This window comes from Amphibalanus amphitrite, unplaced genomic scaffold (genome assembly GCF_019059575.1).
Source record: "Amphibalanus amphitrite isolate SeventyFive unplaced genomic scaffold, NRLGWU_Aamphi_draft 000107F_arrow, whole genome shotgun sequence".
In the NCBI taxonomy this organism is placed as follows: Eukaryota; Metazoa; Arthropoda; class Thecostraca; order Balanomorpha; family Balanidae; genus Amphibalanus; species Amphibalanus amphitrite.
The window spans coordinates 848,941-861,778 of record NW_024881602.1 but is presented as its reverse complement, the minus strand read 5'-3'; the positions used below and the strand labels follow the sequence as shown (position 1 = coordinate 861,778).

Here is a 12,838-nt window from a genome sequence, read left to right as displayed (position 1 = left end):
GGCCTTCAGCGTCAATGGAGGTGCTGTGATGCTACCATAAGGCGGAAGCATGATCTAGTTCGAGTCAGGCAGCAATTCAATTATTTTCCGATCAGTTTCGGTGGAGTCTGGGTCTTTGAATTAATCCGCCATCAAATTCCTGTCTTCGCGTGTTCCTGCTTCGAATTACAGCAAACTACTACTTGGAGTGGGCGGTTCTGTTCATATGTAAGGTGAACTTCATGCGTTTTCGATCAATCATCATCCAAACGAGATCTGAAATCCAGCGCTACATGGCGTGTTGACCCACTGAGATGCCAGTCAAGCTCTCAGCCCCGGGAGAAACGTCCGCCCACTCCCCTCTCAGTATCTCCTCCTCACCTGTCCGCCTGATAGCCTGCCTGCCCCAGCGCCCACCCAGCCGGTCACTTCACAGCACATCGCCGCCAGTAATTGTTTGAATTAATGGATGAGCCACTAAACTGGCCAGTCGTGAGACCAATCCGGGCCGGATAGTAATCGCCAGCGGTGTGGCGGCCACGCCTCTGCCGATCCGGACCGGTCGGCAGTTACACGCTACCCGGTATATCGACCGCCTTTTACGGGGCTCGTTATGTTAATGGACTGTCTCGGAATGGCCAGGGGTATCGGCTCGGGCGATAATCGGATAGTTAACGGAGCCCCATCGCACCGCGTCGTCGCTGGAGACGCTGGACCTGGGTGGTTGTTTGGAGGAAGTCGGAGTGTGTGTTGGGTCACGTACTGGTGGTTTGATGGTCCTGAGGAAGTAGGAACGCTCGGTGTTTACAGATTGCTCTAAATGGAAGAGGCGAACAAGAGAGGTTGGTATCGTGGACCATAACGTGACCAGAATTTCCAAAAGAATATGCATATGAACTTTTAGGAAGTTTCAAATGTTCGGGCATCGGCTTTGTCGTATTGTCTTCTGAAGTTTGTTTTGGTAGAACTTTTAAGAGCACTCTACCTGCATGCAGGCGTTGCTATGCATGCCACCCGTTCTTTCTCACTTTGTTCTTGCACGACCACATGACCTATGGTTTCAGCGCTATGCTTCTGATATCTTTCTTCCTTATGTCATCATAATATATGATTCGCCTCAACGCCTCAAAGTCAGCGCTTTCCTTCATGATAAATAGCGAAGCATTGACTGACATGTCACCGCCCAGTAGCCCAAATTCCACCAACAGTGGAGGAGCGATGGTGCTGACTGCTCACGGGCCGACCCCCCCCCCCCCCCCCCGTGAAAGGATTCCCGTGACGCCACGCACCTCTGATAAATGATGCCTCCTCACGCGCCTCCCAGTGCCACGTTAACGTCACATTACCTCCTCAATTTGTCACACCTGCGCTACGTCAGTCGACGGCGCAGTGGCGGCTTTAGCGGCGCCGAGTTCATACATTCACGATACGGACTCTTGCTGCAGTAGGTATTCGTGACAGGTTGACGAACACCGTGTTCTGTCGAAGACGGCAGTGAAATTATTGCTGTCTAGTGTAGCGCCGGTGGCACTGTCGCATTGTTTGAGGGCTGCGGAGCGACAGGTGCGACTGTGCGCCGCCCCGTCAGCACCGGTTGGGGAGGGGAGGGGCGCGGGGCGCGAGGTAAGTGGCTATTCATGTCATGTGCCATCGCGCCGGTGTATCGACATTGAGTGCGGATGGGACCGTCGGCCGCCTGTTGGACGGTGGCGACGCTCATGGTAATCCACTCGTCAGCATGTTGAGAGGTGCTGAATATCATAGGGAAGATGCATGTTGAGAGGGTTTTTATTGTGATAAAAACAGTGCTGTCGTGCTTCTGGACTTGCTGCAATTATGGAGAAACTATTTGGTACAAATAGTATGCAGTGACCTTGGTAGTTATCACAACAAGAAGGACGCGTTTTTTCCGACGCACTCGGTCGCTCAGAAACCATAAGCCCACCTAACGGCCTCTCACAGTTGGACGATATTGACTGCCGCTGCCATTCGCTGGCCGTTCCGGCGGTTTGTGCAGTGCGCCGCTGTCGCAGCTGCTGAAAAATGACGAGCGATACGGCGCGGGAAGCGGTGCCTATTTGTCTCCATGGATCACACCAACTGCCCCCAGTGGACCCATTTCTCCAACTGCGATCATCCGAAACATCCCGCGGTCGACTGAGTTCGCTCCGTTCCTCCCTGCGAATGGCGCAAAAACAGATACAGAAGAAGATGGGACGCGTTTCTCTGGAGGTTCCATCATGTAGCATCCCGCGGCGACCATGACAAGGTGTCCTGTAATGACATTTGTAATGCATTATGGTTTGTCCCAGGATGTTAGCATGCAGGTCTCCTGCGTTATCAATTATGCTATTCTTTGTAGATGTGTTTTTTATGCAACCACATGCAGTATTCATATTTAATTCGATTGCATGTTGTCCCATGACACATGTGTAGCAGCTAGCAGTTTGCGGTACACTAAGCATCAATATAAAACTCCTTCCATGGTGCCTCCTGTTCTCCTCTCACAACAAATCCGGCCGTGAATTTCACCTGGGACAAACCCTCTCTGCGGCGACTGATAAATATTGACAGTCGGTCACAAACCGGCCCGAAATAGCTGCCATCGACTGTTTACCCGCTGACGCAACGGCGGCACTGGCGGCCGCCGAATTTCGTGATCGTGAGTCACTCCCTGGCCCCCCGACCGCGGTCAGTCGTATACGACAGGACCGGGGTGGCACTGCCCTTTCTGGGCGTACGGCGGCCGTCTGCACTCGCGCGCGAGCCGTCTGCGGTCTCCAAGGTCGTCGTCTGGCGAGGGTCAGCAGACTGATGCCACAGTCAGTCGAAATATGCGACGAGGAAGCTTCCTACTCTGTGGAGACTTGGGAAGCTGCGGGTGTGGAATGTGGATGTTTTCTGCCTGAATGTGGAGCTGTTCAGTCGTGTGGTTTGAGGAAGAAAATGAAGGGGTGGGTTATGAGTACTGATACTGATTCAATCATTCGTCGCAGATCTGTCGCTAATGGATCAAGCGAGGAAACGAAATATCGAAAAATTTGCACCACCACGGCTCTCCGTGATTCATTCCAAGTTTCCTGATGTGGTGTCCGAAATGTTTGCAGAAGGTCACTGGAGGGGAAGGGCGATTCTGGGAACGAATTTCAGAACCATGACAGCATTGATGCAGTCCATCCGATGCTACGTCATTGGGGCTTTCAAGCTTTGACAGGCCTCAATGATGCAGAATGAGAGCAGGGATAGGATCGTGTCGTGATGTCACTCATACGGCATGGCAATGATCTGAATCAGTGGCGGAAGTGCTGCTCGATTGGAAATAGAAAAGACAGAGAGCCATCTCAAAGTTCAATGTCTTCCATCTCCCTCTCCCTCTATCTCCTCCTCTCCCTCTTTCTCTCTCCTTTTTCTCCCCTCCCTCTACCCATTTCCCTCTGCTTCTCAGTCTCTCCCTTCTCTCTATGCCCTTTCCCCTCTCCTTCTCTTCTCTCAATGCCCTTCTATCTCTTTCTTTCCATGCCCTCAGCCCGCTTGGCTCCGATTGTCCATCAGTCACCTGAAACTGACCCATTTGATGTCAATGCGTCTCAATCTGCCTCCATTCCCTTCTGCTCTTCCTGGCATAGCCTTCTGATTTTTGGGTAGTACGAAGCTCCTTGAATATCATCAGCATACCTCATCGTATAAGCCGTTGAAGGTCGTCTCTGGCACCGGCTCGGCTCTGCTGACAATGAGCGCCTTATTTTCGGGGTCTGTTGATTGCGCGGACGGTGGACGACTCAGGCCGGCGAATTGCAAGGACACCGGATCATTGCCCGATGTCGTGGGCGTTATCATCTAACCAGTGCCTCTTGATGACGTCACCCCGTCATCGGGGGAGGGGCCAGGCGTCATCGGGTGCTCCAAGAGGCGCCGCCAGTGTCTGGTTTATTTGGATTGGCTACCGGAGGAGGGTATTTGACGCGTCAACAAACAGGGGATGCCACCACCGCCAGCTGCGCAGTCTGACCTCGCGTGACCCGTGACACATCGCCGGGTGTGTCCAGACGAGCTGGCACACATGAGACAAGCGTCAAACTGTCCAATGTCACCGCGAGTGTGTCTCAAATGATTCACCTGTGCGATCTCTGATGACCTTTTGTAACCCTTATCACCTGGCCCGGATCTCATTATCTCCCATAATTAGCGGCCCGGTTCTGACGGACCTAAAAAGGCAGTGACCCACATCGTGTCCCGCGGGTGATTAATGTGTCACTGACCCCTAACCCTTGCCGATCCGTCACCGCGGGGCCGCCGCCGTGACGCCGCTCTCAGGCCAGTGATTAGTGACTGTCCGCGAGAGTGTATGTTGGACGCCAGTTGTGGTGTTTGGCGGCACCGGCTGACTCCCGTCGAGATGTTGTTCTGACTGACATCACTGCGACTCTCACGGGGCCAATTTTCGTCCTGTGGGCCACCACCGTGCGCCATTCTCCTCCCCCTTTTCCACTCCCCTCTCCCACTCCGCCCGCTCACCGCCCCCCCCCCCCCCCCTCCCACTGTTGCGGAGTTCTGACCACAGACATCCCTGGGGCATTCCATGTCAACCGGGACAGCCAAAATCGGCCACCTCTGCGATTTTGTTCAAACTTGGTATACTTGTTGGCTATTGGGTGAAACCTCTGAGGGTCAAAGGATTTTGTCATATGCCCTCGGGCTACAGAGATACAAGCCGCTAAACTTCCGCTTTTTTAGCAGAATTGGACGTGTATTGCAATCTTGAAAGATCTATAGCTTCAACATTTTTGAAGCTATTAATTTCAAACAAACGGAAACGTGAACACGAGGAGTTATGCTAGTTAAATTTGGTAATTTTAACATTTTTTGGTGATTTTGAATTTATTTTATTTTGAATTAATTTCTTAAAATCAAATTTGTGAAAAATGGGTACCCTTCGATTTTGCTCAAATTTGGACATTATCTTTCACCACACGTAAGGCATACGTGCTGAGAAAATTAGAGTGGGCCAACGATAACTTTGGATGATATAGCAACAAGTAGTGCACCGTAGCACGGGCGATGGTAGGGGCGGATTTCGCCAACCCCACCTGTTTTTTGCCAATAACTCACGCCATAACTATTATATTAACGTCAAACTTTCAGCATCTGCCCAGAATTGAATTGCAAATCCTCCTGTGCAAGCAATAGGTAAATCGGTCCACAACTTTTCTAGTAATAGCGGTGTAAAGTCAAACATCTTGCCGGAGCGGCGCGGCGGCCGGCGTCGGCCGTTGCCGCCGGAATGGTAGACTGTGCCGGCGCCGGACGGTTCCATCTTTGCACTGCGCTTCTTACCGCTGATTATGATCGATTCGTGTCAAATTTTGTGTGAAGGCTTAAAAATGTACAGGCAAACTAATGGTCAAATAAATACGAAAACCAACTGGTAAAAATTGAATTATTAGGGTGCAAACACAATCTGTGACTGAAACGTTTCCCGCGTCGGCCGATCCCCGCGCCTTTGCCGGCGACATCTTACTCTTAGCAGGCCACTAACTGCCAAATTTATGGTTAGATTATCTAAAGATTCTCATAACACTACAAATGTCGTAAAAAGGAAGAAATAAAAAATCGGCCAGTAACTCTTAGAGCTATGGGCGTATAAACGCAAAATAGTCACCATAGCAAATTTCATCACGATTAACCTCATTTGATCTTGAAGATATTGATCTAGGGCCATGAAATTGGCACACGATAAAGTTCCCCACCTACAATTCAAATTCCGTTTTTTATACCTTTTTTGGCTAAGCCGGGCCTTTCTCCCCTAGCGCTGGGAGAGTCAGGCGTATTTCCTTTTTGCAACCAAAGAGAGGCGCTGCCCGGAGAATGCCCAATTGCATCATTAAAAAAACTGGCTTACATCTCCGCGATGACCAGCTATCTCCGTGGCTTAGTAGTTAGTGTGCCGAGTGTACCCACCTCGTAATCTAAAGGTGGCTGGCTCGTGGCCGGTTAGCCTCAAGTGTTTAAACACGCATTCGTTTTTTAAGTAGCATCTGGCCAGCCGGCAAATGTCGTGAGGGCTAATGTTCGTATCTAAGTAGCATTTGGCCAGTCGGCAACTGCCGTGAGGGCTGTACATATTTACGCATGTTAGATTAGGTCAGGTCACGTCAGGTCAGGCTAGGTTTGCTTTGGTTTGGGGCAGAAAGAAGCATCTCCGGGTAGCGCCTCTCCTTGGTTGCTAAAACGAAACTCGCGAGTGCCAGACATTCCGAAGTCCAAAAGGCAGTTACGTAGACGTCGGCCCATTCTTGATTTTTTATATGATGTAGCTAATGTATGGGAGGATGAAATATGTAAAAATCAGCAAAATCGAAGGGTACCCATTTTTCAGAAAATCAAAATTTATTTTTTGAATTTTAATTTAGTTCATTAATTAGCTAATTATGTCAATATTGTTATCCTCAAATTAAAGCCTGATCTATTCCCTCCATTTCATACTTTGTCTCATGGTGATATGTCTAAACCTTCAATGGTTATGACGCTTTAAAGATGATAATGTGCCTTGCCTAAGTCAATGTTTGATGACGTGTATCTCGGAAACGTGACGTCATATCTTGACAAAAACATGTCTCCTTTCTTTTCACATATAGATGAGTAGTTTCACAAAGTTTCGCAAAAATCGGAGGAGGTGAGGTTCAAAATGGTCATTTTTTGTCTCACTTGACGTGGAATGCCCCCCCTGTATTTGGATCTGCGGTCGCCAGACGCCAGGCCCCGTATCACAAGGTCAGGACTGTGTGTCAGCGACAGTGGGTACCGTATCAGCCACTAGGAGGGACTGTCTGCGACCGTCGTCCTGTCGTGGTTGAAAATCCTGAACGATGAGGCTGCTTGCCGAATGCGTATAGAGGTCAGGTTTGCGTCACGAGCTGCATACATGGCGACCCATGCACATGACAATCTTCGTTTGAATGAGATGACATGGGATTATCCGATTATTTATGCCTGAGACTTTTGATGACGGAATATTACTACCCGTGCTGCAGCCACCCGAAATTTGGACACCAATGAGCTGCGATCTGTGGACAAAATCAGTAGCTAGATGACCTAACTGTGCGAGGACCTATAGTTAACATGACGGATGGTGTGATTGCTGTGCTGACACCCAGATGATCCGGCGATCACGCTTCGTTTCCGTGATTTTCGTGAACCAGCACAGCTGCCGCCCCAAATACGCTTTGTGAATTCGATCGCTGTGAATACCGTATCCTGTTGATTCTGGCATAGCCTGACCAAGGAGCTGGGCCTCTTCCTGAAATAAGCTCTGGAAAGACATGCCGTCGATGTTTAACCTCGAACTTCCGACATTCCCGCTCACGGGGCTCACAGTTTTGCCTGACGACAGCAAACATCGTCACCGTCGCTCTGGCCCCCGATGACGGGGACTAGGGGTGGGTCTGGAGTCGGGACTGGGCTGGGGCGCTGGAGCAGGGCTGAGGTGTCATCCATGGCCGGGGGGGGAGGGGGTAGGAGCTGCGGGAGGCCCCTCCTCACTCCTCAGAGGTGGCCGGCGGCCAGTGACCGGCGCCACCGGCGGCCGGTGACTCATGTCCAGAAAAGCCGAGCTGGAGCTCTCTGAATAAACAGGCCCGCTGCAGGCGACGGCGCTGCCGCTGACGCCGTGATGCCCAGCGGATATCGCCATATAGGGTGCCCGCAGCTGCGTCAATGGCGATGACGTAGGGGATGCCACGGAGCCCCCTCGTGCTGGGGAGGCGGAGGTGTACGCTGAATGGGGGGGGGGGGGGTCTGATGGCAGTAAACACTGGATAGGGGATTGCGACTAGAATCTGGGATGCACGATTAGCATGTCTTGAATCAGGTCACCGAGGATTTACGTGCAGGCTGACGTTCATGCGGAAACATGTGCTCTGGTAGGATACAAACTGATGCAACGATGCACGTTGTTCGAGTGCAGCTATAACACACATTACGTGACACACATAGGTAACGGAGAGCGCATGCCGCACAGGCTTTTAACGTTTCAAGAAAGCATTGTCATCAGAATTACAGTCGATATTGCCATTAAGCTTTTCAAAGAATCCAACCATTTCAAGAAACTTAAACGAAACAACACTGGGGCTTGTAGGCTGGGCCTTTGATACAAGCCAGCATTTCATAGAATTCCAAAGACTCATGGAAGCGTTACAGTTATGCATTTCCGGTACGACCAAATCCCACCGGTATCACTGAGCTGAGCTCTGATCCCGGTCGCTATTCGTCCTATCTATTCCATCATTATCCGGGCGAATGCTGCCGTCTTTGACAGAGCTTCTCTGTTTCTCCAACACCGGCCTTTGTGCACGCGGTCTGAATGAGAGGCCCGGACTCTCCGAGCCGAAGACGGCAGAGACGCGACTGAAAGACGACAGTGCCACGCGGACCGTCCCGGCCCATCCATCACATGCCTCAATAGTACTCGCGTCGCGGCCTTAGCGTCACAGCGCCCGTCCTGTGTCCCTGATCAGCCGTCGGCTCCCGGGCGGCTCCCCTCCGATCTCCCCACAGCAGCGCTGATGGATGTCTGAATTGTGGCCGACGCGTGTTCTCGCTGCGTGAACCGTTTATCAATGAGACGAATTAATCGGCCTAGCGCTGCCATAATAGACGGGATGATATGCGTGCGCGTGGCGGGCAGGCGCCGTCTGGTTTACGTTACGCTGTCCAAACAGGCGGCTCGCTTTGACTGCGGCGCCGGCTGTCTGGTGGTGGGCCGTAGCCGGGGGTCGCCAGACAGACGTTGTACCCGCGGCCTCCCAGCGACGGGGTGTCTCAGGAATCGGCTGCTAAACGCCGCCAAATAAACGTCTCGCCGAAAAACTGCGTGAAACACTCCGGGGGATATTTTGGGAAACGATTACGCGTAAAACTGACGTCAAAATACACTACGGCGCTGTCTGTTAGGATGAATGGGACTGTTTTAGGCCTCAAATTGTTTTTACTGGTCACTCTTTCACAGCCTCTTTTATAGCGATTTGGTGGCTACGCTTTTTGACGCCTAATGTTTATCACATCACTATCTAAACCAGCTCTCGACCGGGAGTCTGAGCTGCTGTTGCTATGACGGAGCGGGCTCCATTATGGTGCCCCGATGTTTACCCCCCGGCTATCGGGAGAGGTCACGCTCAGCTGACTGGTCACGGCCCGTGCTCCACTGGCTCCTGCTCCTGCTGTGTGGAGCTGTTACTTCCTGCTCCTCCTTGGAGCTTTGACAATCAGCTGCATCCTCGCAGAAGTCAAATATCGATGTAGCTCAAGCCATTATAGCTATTTACTTTGAGTACAGTGCAGCTGAAAGTTAAAAAGGTCAAATAGTGGCAAGCCCTGAATTATCAATTAAATCATTCTGAATGAATGAGGGCTGAAAAGGAGTATTTGGCTGTCGCCCTCGGGATGGAGTGAGCACTTAGCGTCACTTCTCTTGTGGCCGCTCTAAACCCTCATGAGGACAATCTCCCTCCTACGAGCTTTCAAACTCGATAGCTCATTGCAGCGTTAGTTCCTCGAGCTGCCGCCAGGCGGTCGAGACGGGCGGGGCAGTTGACGACTCCCCCCTCCCCCCCTGGCCGGCGCATCCCCTGGCGCCCATGACCCCCGCGCCCGTCGCGTCGGCGTGGCCACTCGGCCTGCAGCGCGACAGGGCGACAGTGCGGCGACTGCACCGGCGCCGGCAGCGACGGGCGAGCGGCAGCGGCTCCCAGGGACCCAGGCAGGGGTCACACTTCAACATGAACCCCCTCCGTGTGACCGTGGTCCTACTGGCAGTGTTCGCGGTTCCAGGAAGCAGCCAAACATCAGGCAAGTGTGCATTACTTCTGGGACGTGATAAATCGCCGGCCAGCTGCCTTTCTGCCATTCGGGCGGCGTAATGTGCCATTCGGTGTCACGCGTAGCCATAATTGCGGCAATGGGGAAAATTTGTCACCGTGTGGACTGTGAAAGGTCCACTTGGTGATCGTAAATTGTCACACTATGACGTGTTTACGAGCCAGAGACCGAGTGCCGTGCTCCGTGAGCTGCGGTGCACGAGGCTGGAATGCGGATACCTGGACTACAGGTGGTCGTGTTAGCCGTGTCGTGCTTATCGGGAATGGTTTCTGAGGACTGAGGAGCATTGTTTGATGTAACCGGAGTGAGAATTATTACCAGGTAGCACCAAACATAGGACTGTGGTGGATAAGATCTTTGAATTGCTAGGAATTTGGAAGAGGGATTTTCTAGATGACTTGAAATAATCAAATCTGAGTTCCCCATGGTTAGGAGTTGGAGTTTAATAAAGATATTCTTAAGTTGGAAGTGGTTGAGATGAGTCCTTTCTCTGCTCTTAAATTCACAGGTCATGCACATGAAGCGATGTAATCTTAAACTGATTTATCTTCTTTTACCGCCGCCTTCTACACGATGTTGCAGTCAAAACCATTTTGCCGATGATGTTGTTGAAGACATCGCGGTAGCCGATAGACATCTAGAGCTGAAAAATGCGCGGTAACGCTCTTTTCTCAAAATACAGAATGGCCCATAATTGATGTATATTTGGTGCCGACCTAAAACATAAACGATTGATCCTACGTTGAGGCCTGTAGCTTTTGCATACGCTTCCTGAAATATGTTGTCAACGTCGCACTCGGAGCTATTTGTCCCCGAGGAGCCGTCTTGCAGCGAAGTTATTCGTTCCGAGAGCGCGCCGATATAGCACAAATCACGGGACCTCGCCGTTTGTTTACGTTATAAATTCGGCATCTCGCTAATGTATGCAATTTGAGTTGCAAATGGGCTGAGTGCGTGTTTTGCTATTCGTATGATCTTCTACATAAATAATTCAAAGGGCAGAAACTTTACGTTATGATCAGTTCAATCAACTTTTGGGTGGAGCTTGGTCGTATTTCTTTCAGTTTTCAGCTGTGTAAACACAGAATAGTGATAAACAATGCACACGGTTTCATTGGTAGGTGTAACGCGTCGTATTGCATGATTTCATAAGCCTGCTCTCCCATTGTACTTTCATGGGCTACGTGCATAGTAGCTTGATCTACAGTTGTATTTATTGAAGCGTGCTTGTCCGAGTCTATCGGCATATCAGCCACACTTACGCATCAATCTTGAAGGCTATGGATAGAGGCCTTATTTATGCATAAAGAACCCTCGTGGCCCCTCAGCATTATATAACGAAATGCGTTCGCCTGTCAAGCGTGTCCATTTGATTTGCATCTCATCAATCAATACGAAACGCTAACACTTCCCGAGGAGTCGTTTATTCTCTTCATGTGATACCATCGGAGCTAAACATTGATGTCCGGGTGACTTTATCGGTGCCATTACAAAATGGCCAGTGCCAGACCCATAAATAGCCACTCGCCTGACTGGCGGTCGTAGCTGGGGCTGCTACTCACAAACCTTGCAGCCGCACGCTGCAATATACGAATTAAATGCGTCTGCAGTTCGCACGATTCGCTACATTGTGGGAACGGTTGTGGCTCTTACTCCGTCTCTCCCACCGTTTTATTTTTTCTTCGCTATACAGCCAACGTCATGCTACATAGTAGCCAGTAGCCATGGTCTAGCGCCGCTGTGGCCACTGACGCAAACCACAAGTCACTCAACCGTCGGCCATGGCTCGTCCATAGCGGACGCGTGCACGCGAGGAGGGCACCGCACGATTGAATGTAATTGGTGTCCTGTTGCTACGCGGAGCGGCGCTTGGACGGGGTGACAAAACTACATGGGTTTGATGACGATCAAGTCCCAGAACCAGGACCTCTGCCCGCTGGTCAGCTCTGTGGCCTGCCGAGTCAATTATGGTTCAGTGCCGGTCGCCAATGCCACAGCTGATGGCCGTCCATGCCACACAGGCCGGCGGGTGTCAGCTCTGCCGACCGGACGGCGCCGGCGGCCCGCCCACCGCCGCCGGCGGCCCGCCCACCCGCCGGCTGACCTGTTTGTTGTTGGAGTGTGCGTCACTTAGTCGCGGCGGATGCATCAAAAGCGGGGTCGTCTCGGTCGCCGGCCGGCGCAGGGCCAAGCCCCGATCCCCGTCGGGTCGTCCAACCGCCTGACGGATTGCCCGAGAGCTTTTGTGCGGTGGGTATTGTTTGCAGTGGATCACTCGGCTCCTCATGTGAGCTCCCGAGAGGCTCATCGCTCACCGCTTACGAGGTGCGTTCTTGGTACCGCTCCCGGGGCCGGCACGGGTTTATTGTCGGCATCGACCGGGATAGTCGAGCGGTGTGTGTATTTACGTCTTCCTCACCGCAGAGAATCGCCGTCAGTCTGCGTTTACGTCCGGCCGTTTTGAGACTGTTGAAGAATCAGCCATCTGAGGCTTATCATGGCTCCGGCGCTAACACGGCGAGGAGGCTCTGAGCTGAGACCTGAGATATGCGTGCCGCTGAGGCTATTCCTAGCGGAGCTGTCGGTGTGTTGATGACTTCATCTGCATCAGGGGCCTGCATTAATAGAACCCAGTGCGGCATTGGCAGCCGAATTGGAACGGGCCAGTGTGTTTGATAATCAAACCGATCTCTGTATAATTCCCCACAGATGGCGTTTGTGCCGATTTGTTTCGCTCGTCGTCGTCGACAGCTCAGAGATGTACGACCTCACCGGATTAAACCGTGGTCGACCGCGGAGAAACGCTGCGCCCGGCCTGTAAAAACACGGCCACTAAATTATCGGGGAACGGCTGCGATCGTGACGTCACTCTGGGTGCCCCCAAATCGGAGGAATGTGTGGATTCTCACGCGCCGTCACTGCACCTGTCGGCGGTGGCGAGGTCGGACTGGGCCGATGATATCTCTGCGTCGAGTGATGTGCAGCG

The 12,838-nt window shown here is 51.9% G+C and overlaps 1 protein-coding gene across 2 annotated transcripts in view; it reads left to right on the top strand.

Moving 5' to 3' along the window:
* The window catches only part of LOC122380825 (cysteine-rich motor neuron 1 protein-like), an 89,720-nt gene that overhangs the window by 59,834 nt on the left and 17,048 nt on the right, over positions 1-12,838 (top strand). Inside the window, exon 1 of one of the 2 annotated variants that reach the window (XM_043364311.1) lies at positions 9,633-9,822. The exons of the other annotated variant lie outside the window; for it this stretch is intronic. Within the exon in view, the coding sequence (XP_043220246.1) occupies positions 9,753-9,822 (70 nt within the window). The 5' untranslated portion in view covers positions 9,633-9,752. Of the gene's footprint in view, positions 1-9,632; positions 9,823-12,838 lie in introns of those variants that run through there. 2 annotated transcript variants of the gene reach the window in all.